General features: G+C 52.1%; 1 protein-coding gene across 1 annotated transcript in view; it reads right to left on the minus strand.

The window, feature by feature from the left end:
• The window catches only part of Dab2ip (DAB2 interacting protein), a 109,624-nt gene that overhangs the window by 70,600 nt on the left and 17,409 nt on the right, over window positions 1–21,615 (minus strand). The window contains 1 exon segment of the mRNA XM_087899679.1: window positions 16,267–16,370. Within this exon segment, the coding sequence (XP_087755805.1) occupies window positions 16,267–16,370 (104 nt within the window).

Consider the following 21,615-nt stretch of genomic DNA (forward strand, 5'->3'; position numbering starts at 1 on the left):
TCAGGACTCAAGAGGCAGAGGCAGGTGGTTTTCTGAGAGTTCAGGGCCAACCTGGTCTACAGAGTGAGTTCCAGGACAGCCAGGGCTACACAGAGAAATCCTGTGTGTGTGTGTGTGTGTGTGTGTGTGTGTGTGTGTGTGTGTGTGAGAGAGAGAGAGAGAGAGAGAGAGAGAGAGAGAGAGAGAGAGAGATTCTAAGACACTGCGCTTGGAACCTGCAGAAGACACCTTGAGAGGGAAGAACTGGGAACTGGAACTCCCTGAGGAGGGCTCGTCTGGGAGGGGTGCTGGGCCCCACCCAGTCTCCATCCCGGGTAATCTTAGGACAGAAGTAAAGGGGTGGTAACTATCTTGACATCAGTGCTGTCGTTGTGATCTGAATGTCACATTTCATCTATCACAGAACGGGTGGGTCTGACAGTCCTCTGACTTCAGAAGGTCAGGGGCACATTTGCAGCCTCACCCCCCGCCCCAGACATGACAAGCTCAAAAATGGGCTAAGTAAATCCTCTCGTGCCACACAGAAAGTACCAGAAAGACCTTGTCTGCAAATGAAGAAGCCTTGCTCAGAGATGAGATGTCTTGCCCGAGGACAGCAAGCTCCAAGGGCTACTGCCAGAGAAGTTCCCACAGGACACCCTGTTTCTTGCAACATCTTAAGCTATCCCTCGCCTTGCCCTTTTCCCTCTACATTTCTTCCTCCCCAACCTCTTCCACCTATAGCAGCCTCTCTTCCTGTTGTCACTTGTCAGCATTCCACATGTTCTCCCAGAGCCACTAAAATGCTACCCTACCCAAAGGCTTTCCTAGGTGGTACTGTCCAAGCGCATCTGACCCCTGTGCCCACATGGCCTGACAAGGTGTTCAAACGCACTGCACTCAGTAGGTGCCTCTTGGCTTACGGGGTAAACTGGAGGGACCCTCCTCCTGAGACATAATCCACGAGCAAGGCATTGCAGACTTGAAGCTTGAAGCTTCTGGGACACAGCAGGCGGGGCCCTGCACCTCCAAGCAAACGCTGGGCTCTCCCAACCGCCTGGCTGACCTGCATGGCCTTCCCTCACGAGTGTTAAGTTAGGGAGTCTAACCAGCACACTTGGACTTCTCTTGGTTTTCATTTTCTGCACGGATGAAGATTTCACAATTGTTACACTCTTAAGGTACAAAAAATCACAAAGCCCACTTGATAATTAATGGAGCCCATTCTATAATAATATCTTCAGTTCGACCCTATTTCTGAGTATTCTCCTCTCTAAGAAAGTGGGTTGGACCCTTGCAGCTTCCTCACTTGTCCTCATGAGGCTCAGATGCCAGCTATCAGACAGCAGTGACTTCCCAATGGCCTTGGGGACTCCAAATGCCTGCCACATTAGACACTGGGAACACAGCAGCCATGTTGTTTACATGCCCAAGAGGCCCAGGAGCTCAGATCATGAGGGGTTCTTCAGGGAGTCATTGAGGATTCCTATTAAGACCCACTTCTCCACAATCTGCCCTATAGACCTGGGTCCCAGTTCAGAGCCCCACATATAACAAACACCCTCATCCTGGAAGGAGACTCATAGCCAACAAGCCATTACTGAGGGTGACAAAGGTCCAGAGAGGTGAAAGGGCTTTCCTAAGATCAAAGGCCCCAAGCTGCATTCCCGGACTCTGCCCAGATTCACCGGGCTGAAGAGTCAGGCGGTTTGTCCTCTGCCCTGGATGAAAGAGACAAGCCTTTTCTTTTTTCACCCTTCATGGGATCAGCCAGAGCCAGAACTCATGAAGAGCAGCTAGTTGGCCTTCAAGCCAGAAAGTTATGCTAGACCCAAGTCAAAGAGCTGGGAGATAGCTCAGCGGCAGAGTGCCTGCCTGTCATGCACCGGGTACAGAGCCTGATGTCACCACAGGAAAAACAAAGGCCCAAGTCCACCTTTAACTAAGTGGCATGAGACAAGGTTCTTGTTCATTCAAATCAGCCTGATGGTGCACACCTTCGATCCCAGCACTCCAGAGGCAGAGGCAGGCAGAGATCTTGGTGAGTTCCAGGCAAACCAGAGCTATGTAGTGAGACCTTGACTCAACAAACAAACAAATAGCTCCTGACACCCACTTTGGGGCTGTGCTGGGCATACTGACAGCCCGTGGCTAAGAACTAAGAAGCGCAAGTAGGCACAGAGGCCTCAAACCCAGCTGTACCAGACCCCAGCTTGTCTCAGAGAGCTGGTGGGAAATAAGTTAGGGAGGGACATGCAGTAAGGATTAGCCAGGACACATAAAGCTGACCAGAGTTTAGGTTTGGGGTGCAGAACAGAACCTCCAACAAAAGCTAACTTTATTCTCACAAGTAACTCCTCCAAATACAAAGGTATAAAAACCTGCAGTCTATAATAGCATATGTCAGGCTAGTTCGTCTATGAGGGCTAGACATGCTTTCAACAAATCACTGCATAATCGCTCCTTTGCCTGTGCCCCCATCACCCCCCCATGATTGCCCCCCCCGTCATTCCCCCACAGCCACCCCCCATCGCCCCCCATAGTCACCCCACAGCCGCCCCCATCACCCCCACAGTCAACCTGTCATCCCCCCCACAGCCGCCCCCATCACACCCTACAGTCGCCCCATCACCCCCCACAGTCGCTCCCTGTCACCTGTCCCCAGTCTCCATCACACATTCTTTAGGAGACTATCACCCTACACACACAGGATCTAGCCTTGCCAATCAACCTCTGGGGACCTCAAACTTTTTCATGGTGCCTAGGTTCAAAAATCTTTGTTCATTTGTTTTTTGAGAAGAAGCTCAGCATGTAGCCCAGGCTGGCCCTGAATTCATGATCTTCCTACTTCAGCCTCCTGAGCACTAAGATTCCAGGGGTTGTACCATCACACTTGGCTTCCTAGGATCAAATCTCCCCACCCCACCCCTGCCAGGGGAAGAGGTTGAGTCATGGTCTCACATAGCCCAGGCTGACCTCAAAACTCCTACTCTTTCTATTCCCTTCCATGTGCTGAGATTACAGACATGCAACACCATGTCTGGTCTAGGTTCAGACAATCTCGGTAAAAATTACTGGTCCTTTTCAAGCCTTAGTATCCTACCTGTAAAACAGGCTAATGATGGGACCTACTTTCCGGGATTATGGGAAGAATTATGCTCAGATATTACCAGAATATCAGCAAATATTTAAGCAATCACATGTTGTGGCTTTACTGTCACCATTACTGAGAATGGCTCAAGTGCAGACAATTCTTTCTGTCCCAAGGTGTGGGTGAGCAACACAGGGAAGAATCTGCCTGGGCCTCTACGGAGTCTGAAGGCTGCCTAGCGTTGGGGACAGAGACATGAATGAAGCTGCTTGCAGCCACAGAGTGAGAACCACTCTTTTAACTAGTGCTTTCTTCTAAAGGACTCCCCATGTGCAGTGTGCGGCCATGGGGCTGCTCAGGTGAGGCCTAAGCTTTCATCCAGGGAGCAGGGACTGAAGTGTAAAACACAGCAGGCGGTCTACAGTCCACGGGGACAGGGCCTGCTCCGCCCCTGTGGGGTACTGGCCTCCATTAACACACAGGCAGCTTTGCCAGTGTACTGGGCTCAAGCAAGGTCTCAGGGCTTTCATACAAGGCTGCTGTTGCTAGTCCTTGCTTTACCCTTCTGTGAATGCCCCCCACCCAAAAGAACATGACCACTCACGGCCGACACCCCCCCCCCAGGTCAGACCAGAGTGGAGAACGTAGGTGTCTCTGGCTAGAAAAACGGGTCACCAGGCACCCCCTCACATTGCAGCCGTTCTGTCCTAACATCTGGTCCACCCCTGCTCGTCTCTGGGAGGCTCTCCAGCAGCGCTGAGAACCCTTTCAGAATTCCAGACGCGTGATTTCTTCATTCACCCATATCAACCAATTGCAAGTGATGATGATGATGATGAATGACGGATTATCGAGCAAGCTCCTGTTCTGCCAAGTTGCTGTGTCCATGAAAACTCAGAGCACATCTCTCAGCAGGGAGGAAGTCAGCCTAGGAGGCTCAAGGCCTCTGCTAAGAATCCTTGGCAGAACGGGGGCTTCAGTGTCAGAAGTGGAGGCTAGGAGAGATGAAGATCCATGCTCAGAGTGGCTAGGTTGTTATCTAGCAGAGCTTGGACCCTACCCAGGAGAGTTCTGGAATGTGGGATGAGCAGAGTGGGGACCTCCTTCCTCCAAGGTGAAACTCTGCACACAGGACTCACAGGGGAGGAGAGTCTTAACCTGTCCTGTCCTCACAGGCACTGTACTCTAGAGGGTGTACACGGCCACGACACCCTGGGAGCCCCTTGTCACCAAGGGGCTCCAACCGGCTATATATCTCCTACAGTCCTGAGCCCAGACCTAGAGGACAGGGAGTATTCAGTCAAGGGCATGCTCCTCCCCTACCCTCAGTGTCCAGCCAGCAATACCTCCACCTTCCACCCAGCCCAGCTTTCATCTCCTCCCCTTCCTGTAAGCCGACCCTGGGTCACTGCAGATGTGTAAACGGCCTGGCATACCTCTGTCTCCCTCTATCTGTCCAACCTGCAACTCTGAGATGGTGCTCAGAATGCAGGCAGAATGCCAAGGATCCATGCTGGGCAGTACCCAGCTCTACCCATGCCAGATTTTAAAAGTCCAAACCCAAACAGGGACGCTTCGGGAGGGAGGCTGTTTTCACAGATGTCTCCTTCAATTCCATTCTAGGGCTCTGTCGAAATGCCAAGAACACATCTAAATAAGCAAAACAGAAAAGGCAGGGGAAGATCCCAGCCAGAGAGTGCCACCTCTGGAACCCCAGACAAGAGAGACGCTAGGCACATAGCAGGCAAGGGCAGGAGCTAGGGTGGCAAGAGACCTATTTCCTAAGTGGATGGGTAAAAGCAATAGGACCCACATGGTACAAACTAGAACCAAGGCCCAGAGGGTGCTCAGATTTGTCTAGAATAACCAAGCACAATACCTAGGACTCCTCAGTTCCTTCCAGCTTCGGCACCATGCTTCCAGACTCTCCCAGGAAGCTGTACTTCTTTTGTTCAGGCCTCCTCAGTCTTCCACAGGAAACACAAAGGACTAGGGTGAGTGAGTGCTCGCCAGTAACAGCACCTGCCAATCCTATGAGGTTAAGATCAATGACCAGCTGGGTTGCCCAGATCTCCCAGGTTTGGCACTCAGTGCCAAAGAATGCTCTGGCTCTGCCCATGTCCTCCGCATGTGCCATTCCTCCGAACCTCCTCCACCATCAAAGGTGACCGAAGCTGGGGAATGACTCACTAATGAAATGACAGGCATGGTCACAGGAGAAAGAGAAGAGGAATTTTAAGCTGGAATTAGAAGCTGCTGCCTTTCTGATGGCCTCCCACTTGTGGGCCATCTTATGCCCACAGATCACCCTCTGACCTATGCTAGTGTTCCCTTAAACATGAAAGATCTTCAGAGTCCCCCTTGTCAGCAGAACAAAGGACCACAGGCCATGAAGTCCCCAAACGAGACTAGGACATTCAAGAATAAACTCTTGTCTCAAAATACTGAATAGCCAAGAATTTGGGCACACTTGTAATCCAGCATGGAGGAGGCAGAGGATCTTGAGTTGGAGGCCAGCCTGGGCTACAGAATGAGACCCTGTCTCAAACCAACATCCTGGCCAGAAAGCCGCACATAAACACATTCTCGCATGGAGAAACACACAAGCCTGGAACCGTATTCAAGCTCAAGGACAGGCATGGCAACAATGCCCACACAAAAGGCACGCCCACAAGAAAGGTTTTATATGTCTTACATGTGTCTCTCCAGCACCACTGTACTCACAGATGCGCGTGCAAATATGTATGCTGGCCAACCAGCATGCACACGACAAAGACACACACGTACCATGCAAATACAAGAGAACATAGAAACGAGCCCACACACACACACACACACACACACACACACACACACACACACACACACACAGGCTCAGCAGTTAACAGGTAGCCACAAATGACACTGCCGCCAACGCAAGTCATACCAGGGAACGAAGGGAAAGTGGCCCTGAAGACCTGGCTTAATTCTGCCACCAATATTTTCTCCCTGCCCTATGTGGGAGTGTCATTTTGGGGTGTCTCTTGAGCACACCCTGTTTACCCATCTTTACAGGGCCTCAATGTGTGGCTCTCAGGGCTTTGTAAAGAGCAACAAACTCCTGTCCCAAACATGTCTTTCTGCCCTAAATTTAACACACTCACAAGTCCCCAAGTGGCAAAACCCCAAGAACGGCCAGGCCAAATCCAAGATCTGTCTTCCATCTCCCCGAAAAAGTGGGGCGTAGAAGACAATATTCTTCAGGAGTCACGCTGCCTAAGCCAGTGGCTGGACATCGTGGCTGCTTCCCCGCCTGTAAAAGGAAAGATAACTATAAAAATGCGGTGTCTGTGAGGACAACGGGATCCGGCAGGAGAGTCCAGCCCACTGCTGCACGCGGGCCTCTTGCCCACTGTCTTCACCATGGCCTCCACGTCCCCTGACCTTGCTTTTACTGCTCCCTCTGACCAGCACAGACCCCAAAAGGGCTCTCTGAAACGGAAGCCCCTTGGCCTGGAGGACCCTAAGCTGGCATCCTTAATGCCCCTGATCTTGGTCAGGTCCCTCTGTGGACATTTTCAATACAAATGAGTATCTTTAAAGCCTCCTAGCCACACTGGACTGCAAAAACCCAGAGCAGGGGCCGCATGCCTGGCAAGTATTCACTATTTCCGGAGTGAATTTATATCTACAACACAATCAAGACAGGGTTTCTCTGTAGCTTTGGAGCCTGTCCTAGAACTAGTTCTTGTAGACCAGGCTGGCCTCAAACTCACAGAGATCCACCTGCCTCTGCCTTCCGAATGCTGGGGTTAAAGGTGTATGCCACCACCGCCTGGCGAAAGAAGACTTTTTAAAGAAGTCCACTTAGGAGTAATCCTGGTGGGCTTACCAGAGGAGGCAGCCTTTTAGAAATACGAAAGAAGGGACAGCGGGTTGGTCTACTGAGAGAGGCAAGGCCAGGGCAGTCACAGAGGGAAATGCAGGCGGACTGTGGGCTCAGGACAGCAGTGAGTGTGACTGCTCTGGAGATCCCTGTCACTGCTGCAGGGCCCCCTGGCCTCCAACTTCCAGACTATCAGCTGGGGCTCATGACACAGCATGAGGAAATGCAAGGCAAGGGCCCCTGAAACCCTGAGGCCCGGAGAAGGCACATGGTGGGTGACATAGGCGGGGAAAGGCTATATGAATACGGCCCTCTAATATTTCCCCCGGGCCTGAGCAGACATCCTCCTGTGGAAATCAGGCTCAGCTGGGACACAGGGAGCAGCAAGGAGTGGCTGACCATCCCATGAAGTAACCAGGCCCGTGGACAGGCCTTTAGCATAAACTGGCTCAGTGGTTCTCACCTTCCTAATCCTGCAACCCTTTAATACAGTGACCCCAGCCATAAAAAATTATTTTGTTGTTACTTCATAACTGTAATTTTGTTATGAACTGTAATGTAAATACTGTGTTTTCCGATGGTCTTAGGTAATGGGGGGGGGGGGACTGAACTCCCCAAAGGGGTCACAATCCACTAGCTGAGAACCATTGTTCTAGGCTGACCTTAGGCTAGCACAGGAGGTGGCTTCAGGAAGTCTACTCCACCAGGGAGCCTTCCCTTGCTTTCGGCCTCTCAGTCCCCTGGCCTCAGGGCTGAGATCCCATGACTAGGCCGATCTTCCTAGTGAATCACGCCTTCCCCATCCTGTGTGAGCAAATGTTCTGGCGGAGGTGGCCCAGCAGGGTACTCAGCCTCCCTGTTCACCACACAACAGGAGCTGACCCAACACACACACACACACACACACACACACACACACACACACACACACACACGGAGTCCCCATCACGCCCTGTGCTAGAGCTTTTCATGATTCCTTTGGTCCTCACAACCCATTATGCAGATGAGAAATTAGAGGCTCAGAAAGCAAGAACCTCACACAGGGCCATACAGCCAGGGAGCAGGAGGCCCTGAACAAGCATGTTAGGCGTTCTGTGACTCCGTTTCCTCGTTGGTCTAGAAACTAGCTGACCTCTAAACCCTTCGCTTTTGGGGTATGTTCCCCCACCACACCAACAGGAATCCAATGCCGACAAATGGAAGAGGACCTTAGGGAAACAGTGGCTAACCCAAAGGATGAATGCTAGGCCAGAGGGTGGAGCCTCCCAGGCACCCTAGAGTTCGGATTAGGCCTGGACCTAAGGGACCTGGACCAGGGAGACGTGCTAACCAATAGGGAACAACAGAAACCCCAGGGGGGCTCTGCCTTGAGCAGTAAGAAAGCCCAGACTGAGAGGTGCAGCAGGACCTAAAGACCGAGCAGCAGGATTGCCAAGTGCCAGTGCCTGTCCACAGGAAAACAGTCACAGCCGGGCCACTGGCCTCCACGTCTGGCAGTCAGCTGAAGGTTGCTCTGACGGCAGTCGAGTCTAGAGGCCTAGCCATGCTGATGTGCTGTCAGGCTGGGCAACAGGTCAACCTTCTCTCTCAGAGTAGGTGGCCTCAGCGGCCTCAGGCACAGAGTGGGGGACTCTCAGATTTGAGGAGGCGGTTGCTCCCCACCTCACCCCCATCTAATTAATTCGCTCCCTATGCCCCCCCCCACTATTCCACCAGCCCATAGCAGTGCCCACAGCAGGCTCTGAAGATTCCAAGGAATCAGAAGCCAGTACTGCCCTTGAGAAGGTCACCATCAGCTGGTGGATCATTAGTGACAGAGTGAGCAGAAGGACAGGAGATACTGAAGCTCCCAAGGAGATGTCTGCCCAGGAAGGCCTTTCAGAGAGGAGAGAGCACAGCTGCCAATAAGAGCTTCTCAAAGCAGGAGATGGAAGATGAACCTGCCCCAAGGCAGAGGCTGGGACAGGCCTGTGGGGCTCTGGATTTCCGGATGTGAGGCTGGGGAAATGGATCCACCTACCCCCTAGTAGGCACCAGGGCAGGGGAGGGACACTCATGGTTCCTCTCAGATGTTCTTTAAGCAATCCCACAGACAGTAATTCATCACCATGTGTAGAATAGTGTAGGAAACAGATGTCAGTATCAGCTACCTCCACAGAGGGCCTCCTGGCTTCAGAAGCAAATCCTACCCAAGAACTCACATATAATTATGTCTGTAATCCAACCCTGATTCCACAGGACCTCTTTGTATTCATAGCAGGAAACAGTGAGGAAATCAGGAAACAGTGAGGAAATCAGGCTAGTTGTGTGGCTAAGTTGGTAAAGCGCTTGCCCAGCATACACAAAGCCCTGAGTTAGATCCCCAGAACTGTATAAAGAAGACATGATGGTATATGCCCATCCTCTGAGCACTCAAGAGGTGGAGGCCAAAATTCAAGAGTCCAAGGCCTGTCTAAAAAAAGTGAGGGGGTGGGAGGTTGGGGAGATGCTTGTCAGTAAAGTGTACGCCACACAAGAATGAGGGCCTAAGTTCAATCCCTAGAAGACAAGGGAGGAAAAGGAAAAAGAAAGCAAGCCAGGCTCAGGGGCACATGCTGGGAAAGCAGGGAAAGGCAAGTCCCCAGGACTCACTGGCCAGTCAGCTAACACCAGCGACCTCTAGGCCAAGGACAGACCTGTCTTAGAGATCAGAGATGGGGGGAGAGGGAGAGAAGCAGAGGAAAGCTCCCAAAGTCACCTTCTGGTCTCTACACACACATGTGTACACAAGCACGGGCACCATATACACGTGTGCACCTCCTCGAGAGCACACAAGCACGGGCACCATATACACATGTGCACCTCCTCGAGAGCACACAAGCATGGGCACCATATACACATGTGCACCTCCACGAAAACACACAAGCACGAGTACCATATACATATGTGCATCACCACGAAAACACGCAAGCACGGGCACCATATACACATGTGTACCTCCATGAGAACACACAAGTATGGGCACCATATACACATGTGCACCTCCATGAGAACACACAAGCGTGGGCACCATATACACATGTGCACCTCCATGAGAACACATTAACACAACACACAGAGAGAAAGAAAATAGGAAAATGAAGGCATCTGAACCATGCCACTATCCAGGCTCCAGAAAGGGCCTGCAGAGTTAAAAGGTGGGGTGCAAAGAGAAGCTCTCTCCTATGCCGGAGTGTCTGTCCTACAGAGACACCTGCCGGCCCATGTGCTGTGCAAGGAAAAGTGGGGGAGGGGAGCCTGAATTCAAATGTCAGCTCTGACCCCCTTTGACTGTGTGATCTCCAAGCAACACACCTCCCGATTATTTGGAGAGTCCTCGTTCAAATGATGACACTGGCAAGCACACATTGGCCACGGGCAGCCAGCACGGTCCAGGAGGCTCTCCACATCCAGGTGCACAAGAGAGGCAGCCTGGGGGTTGGGCTTTCCCTATGTGCGGTGCAGTTATCTTGGAAAGTACAATGTGTGTGACCTGGAGTTGTAAGGAGGAAACGAACAGCCATGTTGAGCTTGGGACCCAGTCAGGACTTGACTTGTCCTCTACCTCCCCTAGAATGCCCTCTGACTCTCTCCCCCAAGTAGTGGAGATACTAACGGGACCCAAGGAGCCGGTAACAGTTCAGACAGTGCTCTAACCCTTCCTGTCAGTTTACACACGAGCCTCTCACCCCGAGACTCTCCAGATGCAAGTCTGTGGGCGCCCCAAACTGTGGCCCTCCAATGGCCCCAAGGGGACAGCTGTCTGAACAACCCAGGCCAAGCCAGCTCAGCCACCCATGCCATCCCCCAGCTGTTATTAGCCAATCCCTGGCCAGTGTTGTAACCCACATCTCATTTGACAGCTTTCAAAACATAATGGCTCCTTGTGGCTAGGGATACAACTAGGACCTCAGCTCTTGCTGAGAGTAGCCACCCAGATGTCCACTCGCTGCCCTCTGCTGCCCCCAACTGGTGGGAAAACACCCTGCAGACTGGTCAGCTCTGGCCAGCTCTGTCCCCTCAGAACACTTGTTCTGGTTCCCCAAGCGCTCATTCCTTCCCCTCTCTCCACCTCCTGGTCCCAGCTGGGCATCGGGAGCTGCCGGGGTGATGATGCTTTGGGACAGTGTGAAGTAGAAGGATAGACCCTACTACCCGGAGCTCTGGGGAAAGTGTGTAAAGGGTGTGCCCTGAAACAGCAGGCAGCAGGGGGTGGACGCTGGCTGGCCGCCTACCTGTATGGTTTGGAGCCCTCACAGCTGCCCAGTTTGCACATGAGGAAAGAGGTCTGGAGACGAGCAACTTGCCCACAGAAGGGAGCAGTGGTCAAGATTCAAATCTGTTCCCTCCCAGTTGGTCTGTTAAGAGAAGTCAGCACCACCGCCCCGGAGCTCACGAGAAGAGAGAAAAGGGCTCCAGGCTCTCAACAAGCCAGCCACTGCTCCCAGCACTCCACCCTGAGCCAGGGACACAGGCCAGGAAACAACCACTCACACCTCAGTAGTTACCAGAGGGAACAAGGGACACTCTAGAAGGTTCTAGAGCTGAAAAGAAGGGGTGGGGGCCTCTCCTTATCCCCCTCCCTCTCCATGCTACTAAGGCTGGGCCAGCCCTCTCCAGGACTGAGCGAGCAGAATCCCACGAGGACACCTAAGCTAGGGGATCAAGGGTCAGATAAGAATAGCAGTTGGCTTGTCCCCGACCCATCCTGAATCCCCCATCTGCCCAGGTCTCTGTCGACTGATGAAACTCCTGGCTCTCTGCCTGAGCACAAATCCAGACAGTCTTGTCCACCTCATGTGCCTGGGGTCCCTGCTTATTCAGACAGGAGGCCTTTACCATTCCCCAGCCCTGGCCCCCTGTAGCTCCTGACTCTAAGGAGAAAGGACAAAGGCTTCAGCGCCCCCACTAGACCCCTCCTGCTTCTCGACTGGCTTTTGCCTTCCTGCTTCCAGCACTCCAGTCAGGACCACTGGTTTGTTCTTGTTTGGTTAGATCTTCCTCTAAATGAACTATTATTTCTTTTCGATAGCCCAGTTTTAAAGGTCCCCACTGTAAGAATTTCCCTGCCTCCCTCAGCCAGAGAACTCTTATCCTGGGTTCCCACAGCTCGCCCGGCATACCTGTCACTGCATCAGAAACACGGAGGTTGTGAAACAACCCCACACCGGTAGAAGTGAACCACGGCAAAGAACCGCAGGCCTGCTTCCAGAGTATATCTGCAGCTTCTACAGCTCCCTGAGTCTCCCCTCTGACACTTCTTCTCCATCTCACAGCCCTGAGACCTAATTTCAGCCAAACCTTCAAGCATCTCTACTCTCAACTTCCCAAGGAGGGATCAACTGGCTGTCAAGTTTCCCAGAGCCTCTTCGACCTCACACTCCAGTCCTGGGACTCCTCAAGGTCAACAGCCTAGGGGCCGGAGGAAGGAGGAAGGACTCTGCCCACACCTAGGGATGGCAAACGCCAAGGGGCCTTCCAGGGAGCCATGGCTGTCAGCACCTCCCCGTCTCCCAACAACCTGATTCCTGGGAACACACGAGGGGACTGTGGCCCAGGAGGGGTTGGCCAACATGTCTGCTGATCCAGGGCCCCTGGGAACACACGAGGGGACTGTGGCCCAGGAGGGGTTGGCCAACACGTCTGCTGATCCAGGGCCCCGCATCCTGCATGTTCTTTCCTCTCATTGTCTCCCACTTCCCAATAACCTGGGTCAGAGAAGACAGCCTTGGGTGTGAAGCCCAGAGAAACAGGAGGCCCTGTGGTCACCGACTCTCAGCCCTTCCCCCACCCTTCTTTACCCCTCAGGCTGGGACACACACAGCCCCATGCTCACTGCCGCCTGATGCTGGAAGCTGCACTTGAGTTGGAAGGATCTCCAACTCTTCCAAATCTCAAAGCTGGACCACAAGAGCCATCAACTTCATTTCATAGCAAGGAAAAACAGGCTCTCCCAAGTCCTCCAGTCTAAGAGGCTGCGGTGGGGCTAGCACTGGGCCACCTGTGCCCTATGAAATGGGGACAACCTCTCACAGAAGGGCTGGGAGCCCTGGGAAGGAGCACACAACCCAAGCTCAGAAACACTTTCAGCTGGGTGGAACCTCTGTCAGATCCAGTCCTCTCCCACAGGGCACCTTCTGTGAGAGATGGTGACATCCCGTCACCGGGGTTTGCAATGGCAGCAACAGTGGCAGATTCATTACAGCCTGTGGTATCTCCCCTGCCTCCCCCAGGCAAAGCCATGTTCCTCAGGCCCCCTCAGGGTCTACAGGGAGCAGCAGCGAAGGAGGATGCAAACTTGGGAAAGAATAAGCGCTCAGAAATGTGGGTGAGGAGGTACTCCCCCCCTCCCAGTACCTCAAACACCACGCTTTCTGTCCTCTAGCCAGCTCTCCCCAGCCCTCCAGTAATCTCCAGAAAGAGAACTGCAATTGGGACGTGGATCTAACGGATGAATATGATTGACCCCAGCGCATCTCACCAGTTAAGTCCTGCCACAGGACAGTAAACTAGCAGAGCTTCTGAAAGGCTATGTAGCTAACTAGGTCACGTCGTAACTCAGGGACGTGCTAGGATCTGAACCCAGATCTCCATACCCAAGCACTTGCAGGCACCCAGGCCAAGAGTCTTCACTCATACCCCTGTCCTTAAAGGCTACAGAAACAAAGGACCAAAATGCCTAAGGACAAGAAAGTGACATGGCCAACAGCCCTACCAGTGCTTGCCTGTAAATCAGGGGCTCTATGACACAGAGACAATGACTTTGAACCCTGGATTCCTCAGGAGGTGCATGGACAAACGGCTCATGAGCACGCCCCTGCACTGTGCAAACCCCACCCGAGTCCAGCAGCCTGAGTGGGTTCTGAGTACTAGAGCTGGTGCTGACTTCCATCCTCAGGGGGCTTCTGTCCTGGGAACAGTGAAGACACAACAGGACAAATGCCAATCCCAGCGGGCAATTACCAAGCCATGGATCACAGCAGCATGGAGTATGATGGTGCGCACACTGGAGCCACAAACAGGGGAACTGACTGGCCACGGGATGCCCATGACATTCCTGCACCTAGTCCTGGGAAGCCGCAATCAAGTCCCGGGGCTCAAGACACCTGGTTCTCACTCATCGGCCTGAGCTTGAGGGAATGACTTACCTACCCCACTGAGCCTCAGTTCCCTCCTCTGTAATGGGAGATCATTATCAGTGCTGCCCGAAGGATTGCAGGTCAGGGGTGTAGGACAGCGGGCACAGTGCCTGGCACACAATATGATAGTGCTAGCCACACAGTAGATATGCCATCAGTGGCAGGACCATGGTGATACCAATCATTGGTCCAAGGTCCTGAAAAGTTCACCTTGCCCATGGTGGTTCTTATATGGAGGAGTGCATCTAGTTCTTGCTCCAATGGAGCCCCCAGAAACCATTTGTTACATCTAGGGGTGTAAACAGTCCCTCAACAGGGACTTTTCTTCCCGGCCAGAGGCTGACCCTCAGCCCTGACTCTTCCTCTTAGGGAAAGAGTACATTCAAAGGTGCATGCCCAGGTCCTGCAAGCCTGAAAGGACCCCAGAACCTAGTTTCATAGCATTCACAAAAGTAGGAAGGTGAGTGGCCCTGGGGAAGGCTCTGTCCCTTCAGCCTGGTACCCAAGGTGCCACATGGCCAGCCTCACCTTCTACCCAGTTATCTAACCCTGATCGCCAAGCAGAGCAGCAGCAGTGTAGTGTAAGCCCACACCTTTGCCAGTCACCCCTATCATAAGCCCTCCCACCGCCACTCCCACTGCCACCACCACTGCCGCCACCGCCGCCACCACCACCACCATCACCACCTAGTCAAACACTGGCCTTTCTGGGCCTAAGACAACTCTCCCAGTCTCTAGAACAGCCATATCTGCTCCCCTGGAGCCTGAGACACAGCAGCTCTTGGCAACAACACAAACCAGGGAGTCCAAGACTCCACCCACCACGCACTGCCTTTGACAATCTTACCACTCGGCCTATCTCTAGAATGGTGTCTGGCACAGAGCAAGTACACGGGAAAACTTGGTAGATGGAGGATGGATGGATGATCAAAGGCTCACACCTCCATCTCTGACCCAGACTGGAGATCACTGGGGAAGACAGTGTGTGCTCCTTCTCCATGCCAGGTGCCTGCCACAGCACAGTAGAGAAGCAAGCACAACCATGCCCGCTGTGTAAGCGGTTCTGTGCAAATGTGTGTTTGAGTGCAGAGAATAAGAATACATGGGGACGGACATAGTGGCGCTCACCTTTAATCCCAGCTCTTGGAAGGCAGAGGTAGGTGGATCTCTGTGAGTCTGTGGCCAGCCTCATCTATAGAGCGAGTTCCAGACCAGCCAAGGCTACATAGTAAGACTCTAGCTCAGAAGGAAAGAAAGAGAGAGAGAGAGAGAGAGAGAGAGAGAGAGAGAGAGAATACATAGGAGTGACTGAGGGACACCGAACATCACTGAGGCCCATTTCTGTGAAGTCATTTAGGGGTTTTGATGTGTACATATGTGTGAAAACCCATGCATCCATGTGCGTGCATGTTGGTGCATGTACACAGGAGTGTGCACTTGTGTACAGGCCACAGAAGAATTCTTCAGAGTAACATACACATTTTTTGAGACAGTCACTTAAGTAGGCTAGGCCGTCCAGCCAGCGAGTCCCGGGGACCTGCCTGCACCGCCTCCCATCTCTGTGATTACATAGCACCTGGAACATTTTTTTAAACATGGGCTCTAGGGATTGAACTTAGGTTCTTAGGCTTTCAAGGGAAGCATTTTATTGACTGAGTCCTCTCATCTCTCCAGCCCTCATTTAGGTTGGCGAAAAAGAAAAAAAAAAATGTCGGCTATCTAAACTGAACAGCTAATGGAACACATGCTGCGTCTGGGTCAATTTTAAGGCACTATCAGTTGGAGAATACAGAATTCTTTTCTTACCTGTCAAGACAGAATCAAATTGTGGCATGCCCTGGACTGTCCTATGAAAGACACCAAACACAGATGTGCATCTTAAGGGCAGAGGGCAGTGTGCACGTGTCAAGGGCTCTAATCCGGCCCAGCCTGTTCTGCCTGCCCTGGTGGCCTCCTAGGCTGTCCTCCACCTGCCCCCTCCCTCAAAGAACGGAACCCCAAGTGGCCCCAGAGAACAGGGAGCCGCCAGGGGATTGGATACCTAGAGCAAGAGAGGATGGATGCTCTCCCGGTCCATGAGGCTCCAGGAAGGGGGATGCGGGGTCGCAGAGCAGCCCTGCAGGGCGAGGTGGTGATGGTGGAGGCAGTGGCTGTGGTGACGCAGAGATAGTTACCGTGACCCGGAACGGGGCTGCAGCCGAGGGCTCCATGCTGGTGCTTTTCTCCGACAGGCTGCCGGGGAGGCTGCGCCGGGAGCCCGGCCTTTCCTGGGGTGATTCTGTGGAAGAAGGGAAGATGAGTTTAAAATTCAAAAGCTCTGAGATGCTGAGGCTTCTGCTAACTTCCACGTCCTAACACTACACAAAAGACAGACGGTGGCCATTGAGAAAAAGCGTAGCGGTGTGCCCTCCCCACTAAAGACAGGACGACTGCACACCAGGCATTAGCCACACTCCTACAAGTACACCCAAAAGGATCAGAACACAGATTTAAATACTTGTATGAAATTTTGACACCAGCGATATTCACAACTGGCACGTGAGAAATACAGTTCACCTGCCCATCCACAGATGTTCGAATGGACACCGTGAAACACAGTTTACATGATGTGAATGAACCCTGAAAACACCTGCCAAGTGACAGAAACCAGAAACCAAAGTGTAGGGAGATAAGGGCTACAAGGCGGAGAGATGAGCTAACCTGAGGGCCTAGCAATGAAGGGTGACCATACAGTGTCAACAGACAGAAACAACCTGGGTGCTGGGAGGAGGCCGTATAAGGCTCTCCCCATTGCTGTTTGCCTTCCGCCTGACCCCCGCCTGACCCCCGAGTCTGCGCCACTGATTCCACGCCTTCTCATCACCTCCCCCCGAAGGAGCCACTAGGACCCAGAAACTACAACAATGGGAGATACCTACAACGGACAAATTTATAGCCAGAAAGTAGGCCAAAGGTTACCCAGGACTGTTGGGAAGGGGTGAGGGTTATGACTTACTGGTGTAGGGTTTCTGTATAGGAAGATGAAAAGGTTTCACAAATGGAGAGTTGTACAACTGCACATTTGTACACTTACAAACAGTTAAAACGAAGCTGGGAAGACTGCTCAGTTTAGTAAAGTGCTTCATGCACAAGCCTGAGAACCTGAGTTCAGGTCCCCAGCGTCCACAGATACGTCAGGTGCAGCAATCCCGGGGCCGAGGATTCTGGAAGCTTGCTGGCTAGGCAGTGTAGCCGTGAGCAAGCTCCAAGTCTCCAAAAGCCAAGATGGAAGAGAGAGAATGGCAAATTGCACGCATTTACTACAGTTGTATTTTATTTTGAGACAAGGTTTCATGTAGCCCTGGGTGGCCTTGAATTTGCCAGCAAATTCAAGGATGACTTTTAACTCCTCAGCCGCCTGCCTCCATTTCCCGAGTGCTGAGCTTCTACAGTTTTTTAAATGGTTTACTGTTGTCATGTGTAAACAGTACACTATGTGTGTGTGCACCACATGTATGCCTGGTACCCATGGAGGCCAGGAAAGACAGTAGATCCCCAGAAGTTAAAGGCAGTTAGTTATGAGTGCTGGGACCTCTGCAAGAGCAGCAAATGCTCTTAATCACTGAGCCGTCTCTCTAGCCCCCCACAATTATTTCTGTTGTTGGTTATTCATTTTTAATTTCTGGAGACAGGGTTTCTCTGTATAACAGCTCTGGTTGATCTGGAACTTGCTCTATAAACCTGGCTGGCCTCGAACTCACAGAGATCCACCTGTCTCTGCCTTCCTGGTGCTGGGATAAAGGTGTGTGCCACTACCACCTGGCCACAGTTGTTTTTTAAATGCTCCTAAGTCTGTACTCAATGCTACTACCTTGTGCGTACTGAGCAAGCACCTTGTCGCAAGAGGATTATCAGCCAGCAGATCACTCAACCTTTCCCTAGAATGTCACATTAAATGGGAGACTAGATGGCTGGGCTATACAGTGCCTTCAACCAGGATCATCTGTGACCTCTGTCTTCCAACTGAGGCTTTCCTTTCCTAAAGTGTTGAGGCTGGGAGGCCTGCAGGACCGGGCAGTAACAGAGTTGAGAAGGCAGGGGCTACACAGCTCCAGTAGGGACGGCTGAGAAGACAGGGATGGTGGAGCCATGAGGCTATGGCTTCTTTCTAAACTGTGAAATACGTGGGTTGGTAAATGGTGACATCTGGGAGTGGTGGAGGGACAAGACACGCCTCAGCCAGGCCTGCACATGCCTATTTAAGGCCTGCGTCAGCTCAATCCAACTGCTTCTCACCCATTCCCTCAGAATATAGAGAATATAGTTGCTGCCTGTTCGCCTGCACTGGTGTGGCCCACCACAGACTCCTCCAGGTTCATCCACTAGCTGACTATCCTGACAGTCTGAAGGAGGTCATCGGTGACACCTCTGCCTGTCATGTTGACTCCTCTGCCTGTCATGTTGACTCCTCTGGCAATGGCTGAATCTGTCCCTTGCTGAGAAGGTCACTGTGCTCTGTGTGTGTGTGTGTGTGTGTGTGTCTGTGTGTGTGTCTGTGTGTGTGTGTGTGTGTGTGTGTGCAGAGCCTAATGTGTGTGGCACTTAGGAAAATAATCTGTTGACTCACAGGAAGAAAAGGAAAGTGTGAAGGTCTCCCTGGCACATGGGGACACACAGAAACATGGGATCAGAGATCACCCTGGCAAATGTGTGCACACATTCACATTCACACAGATCCTCCTACCAGCATACCCCAGGGGCACGGTAAGTGGGGATGTGTGCAGACACAGGACAGAGGACACAGGTGGTCACAGAAGCAGGTCCATCAAAGGCAGCGTGGTCTAGGACATCCTATCCACACTTCCTACCTCCTTCTCTCCTGACTGAAAAGGTATTCCCCGAAGTGTTTAAAAAAAAAAAAAAAAAAAGAGCTGAGTTGTCCGGAGCCACGTTTTTGGGGTGACTTCTGCTGCGATCCTAACTGCAGCGGGTTCGTATTCCAGGATAGGGGCGTGAGAATTAGAAAAGTTAGGTAGGAGGAACAGAGATAAGAAAGAAGCACTTCCTAGGGTGTTTTTACTGCCCCAAACATCAAACACTTTTACTCAGGATACCTGCTTCACGGCTCAAGGATTGAAACAAGTAACTGTCAGTCTTGAGACATAGGATAATAACGGGAGGGCAACTGAGTGACTACTGAATTCTGAGTTCTGAGTTCACCCACGTTTATTTTTCCATACTTTTTTTTTTTTTTTTTTTTTTTTTTTACGTTTTTAGAGCCTGTCCTGAAACTCACTCCGTAGACCAGGCTGGCCTTGAATTCACAGAAATCTGCTTGTCTCTGTCTCTTTTTTGTTTGTTTGTTTTTGTTTTTGTAGTATACCCTAATACAAAAGAGAGGAAGAAGGCAAAAGACTAACAGTTACTTGTTTCAATCCTTGGGACAGCAAGTGGATATCCTGAGTAAAGGTATTTGATGTTTGGGGCAGTAAAAACACCCTAGATCAAGTATCCTGCAGGCTGCCACTCCCTATGTGAAACCTCCTATTACTAAAGAAGGAGCAGAAGTGGGCCTGAATTCTCTGACCTTTGGTCAGGGTGGAGAGGATCTACCTCTGTGGGCCGCCCTAAGGTCCAAAACCAAGTAAACCACGCCCTAGGTCGGGGTGTGGCCACACTTGTTGTCAACAACGTGAGCAAAAGAAACTCAAACTCAAGAACTTGAGCAAGAGTTTGAGTTTCTTTTGTTCAAGTTGGGCGCAGGCCTTTAATCCCAGCACTTGGGAGGCAGAGGCAGATGGATCTTTGTGAGTTCGAGGCCAGCCTGGTCTACAGAGTGAGTTCCAGGACAGGCTCCATTGCTACTGAGAAACCCTGTTATGAAAAAAACAAAACAAAATAGGCTCACGTCTGCCTCAACATGAGTGTGCCTCAACACTCAGCCGTTCCCTCAATTACAAGTCTGTATGTGTGTGTCTGTGTGTGTGTACACAAGTCTGTGTGTGCCCCAACACTCAGCCTCTCCCTCAACTACAAGTCTCATTCTGGCCAAGGAGCAAGCAGGCTATGCAGGCCCCAGGCCACCTCGCCAGAGTGGCTCCTCCAGTCAGGTGACCACTGTCTGTTTCCTTGCTGTGTTTCTCTACTGACTCCTCCCCCACCCCACTCTGTTAGTCAGTCAGGAGACACTCAGTCTTTCTGGAGGTTTCCCTAGGAAGTCAGTCTCTTCCCAAGCTCCCTGTCTGCCTCCAAGTCTCTCCCTCCAAATTCAGGCCTGGCTCCTGCTCGCTACTGACAGAACACACTTTCTCCACCTGGATGGCAATCCCTAATGGCATACATCACTGCCACTAGGCAGATGCCTGTGAGTTCTGTGTCAGTGAATCCCGTCATCTCTGAGTCCTGTGGAGGAATTGTTCCTGGAAGGCCTCATTTCACCAGCGTGGAGTCTGAACCTCAGGTCCCATCACTAGCAAGTGAAGGACAGGTGTGTATGAACTAAATTCATGGCTCCTGACGGGCTGAGCCACTGGGTCCCAAGACCAGTCATACATATCTGTATGCACCTGGACATACAGACAGCCCTCAGAGCTCGGGTCAGGGTACGAACGTTAGCAAAGGCAGACTCCTGGGACAGGGAACAGGCTCATGATAAGGGCTGGCAAGCCCGGAGTGTCAGACTCCAGCTAGCTGTCTTCTATCCTACTCGGTGCCCTCAAGGTGATACACACTTTACCCTGATTCAGAAGGTGCCACTCAGTGTTACCGCTGGGATGCAGTCAAGAGCTGAGGGGTCATTGTCTGTTCCTCTGTTCGGGTTACCCTATCAGTTCAGACATGATTCACACCCACTCCCCACCAACTCAGCTAACCCATAGAGGGCACCACTACAGTCATGGGCTCAGTTGGCAAAGCCAGCCTCCTCCAGAGCTCTTAGGATCCCTACAAAGAAAGTCACTGAGGTCTTCAGTATGTGTTTACCTGTGTGATACACACAGAAGGGCACATGTGCATGTGTACAAAAACACAGACACACACACATATATACAGGCATACACACATACACAGACAAGCATGCATACATACAACACACACACATACCCACACAGAGGCACACACGCTTCACCTCCCTTTCAAGGACACCTGTCCTCCTGGGAAAACATGGATGCCAGGAGGGGCACCCTCACTTAGTTCTGATGCTCTCCAGGACCCACCCAGCACCGTGCTTCTTCCCTCGGGGTCTGATCTAGGAGTTTCTCAGAGGCTGCTTGGTCCAACCTCCCATTTTATCCCAAGTGGCTTCCCTAGGGAGCCTGCGGCAGCCAAGAGCACAGCAGACATGGGCCTCCATGGCCACGGCTCTCCAGCCACTGGGCTGAGCACACAGAAGATAACGGGCCTGCCTGGCTGTGGCCCTGAGCAGCACCTCTCAGCCTCTGGTGGTGAGCGCTGCCCCTCAGCAACCTTCTCAAGCCCCCCGCCCCGCCCCGACATCCACACATACTGCACATGTCCCAGGCTTTATAATGAAAAAGGGGACCAGC

Source organism: Myodes glareolus, chromosome 21 (genome assembly GCF_982192425.1).
Source record: "Myodes glareolus chromosome 21, mMyoGla1.1, whole genome shotgun sequence".
NCBI classification, from domain to species: Eukaryota; Metazoa; Chordata; class Mammalia; order Rodentia; family Cricetidae; genus Myodes; species Myodes glareolus.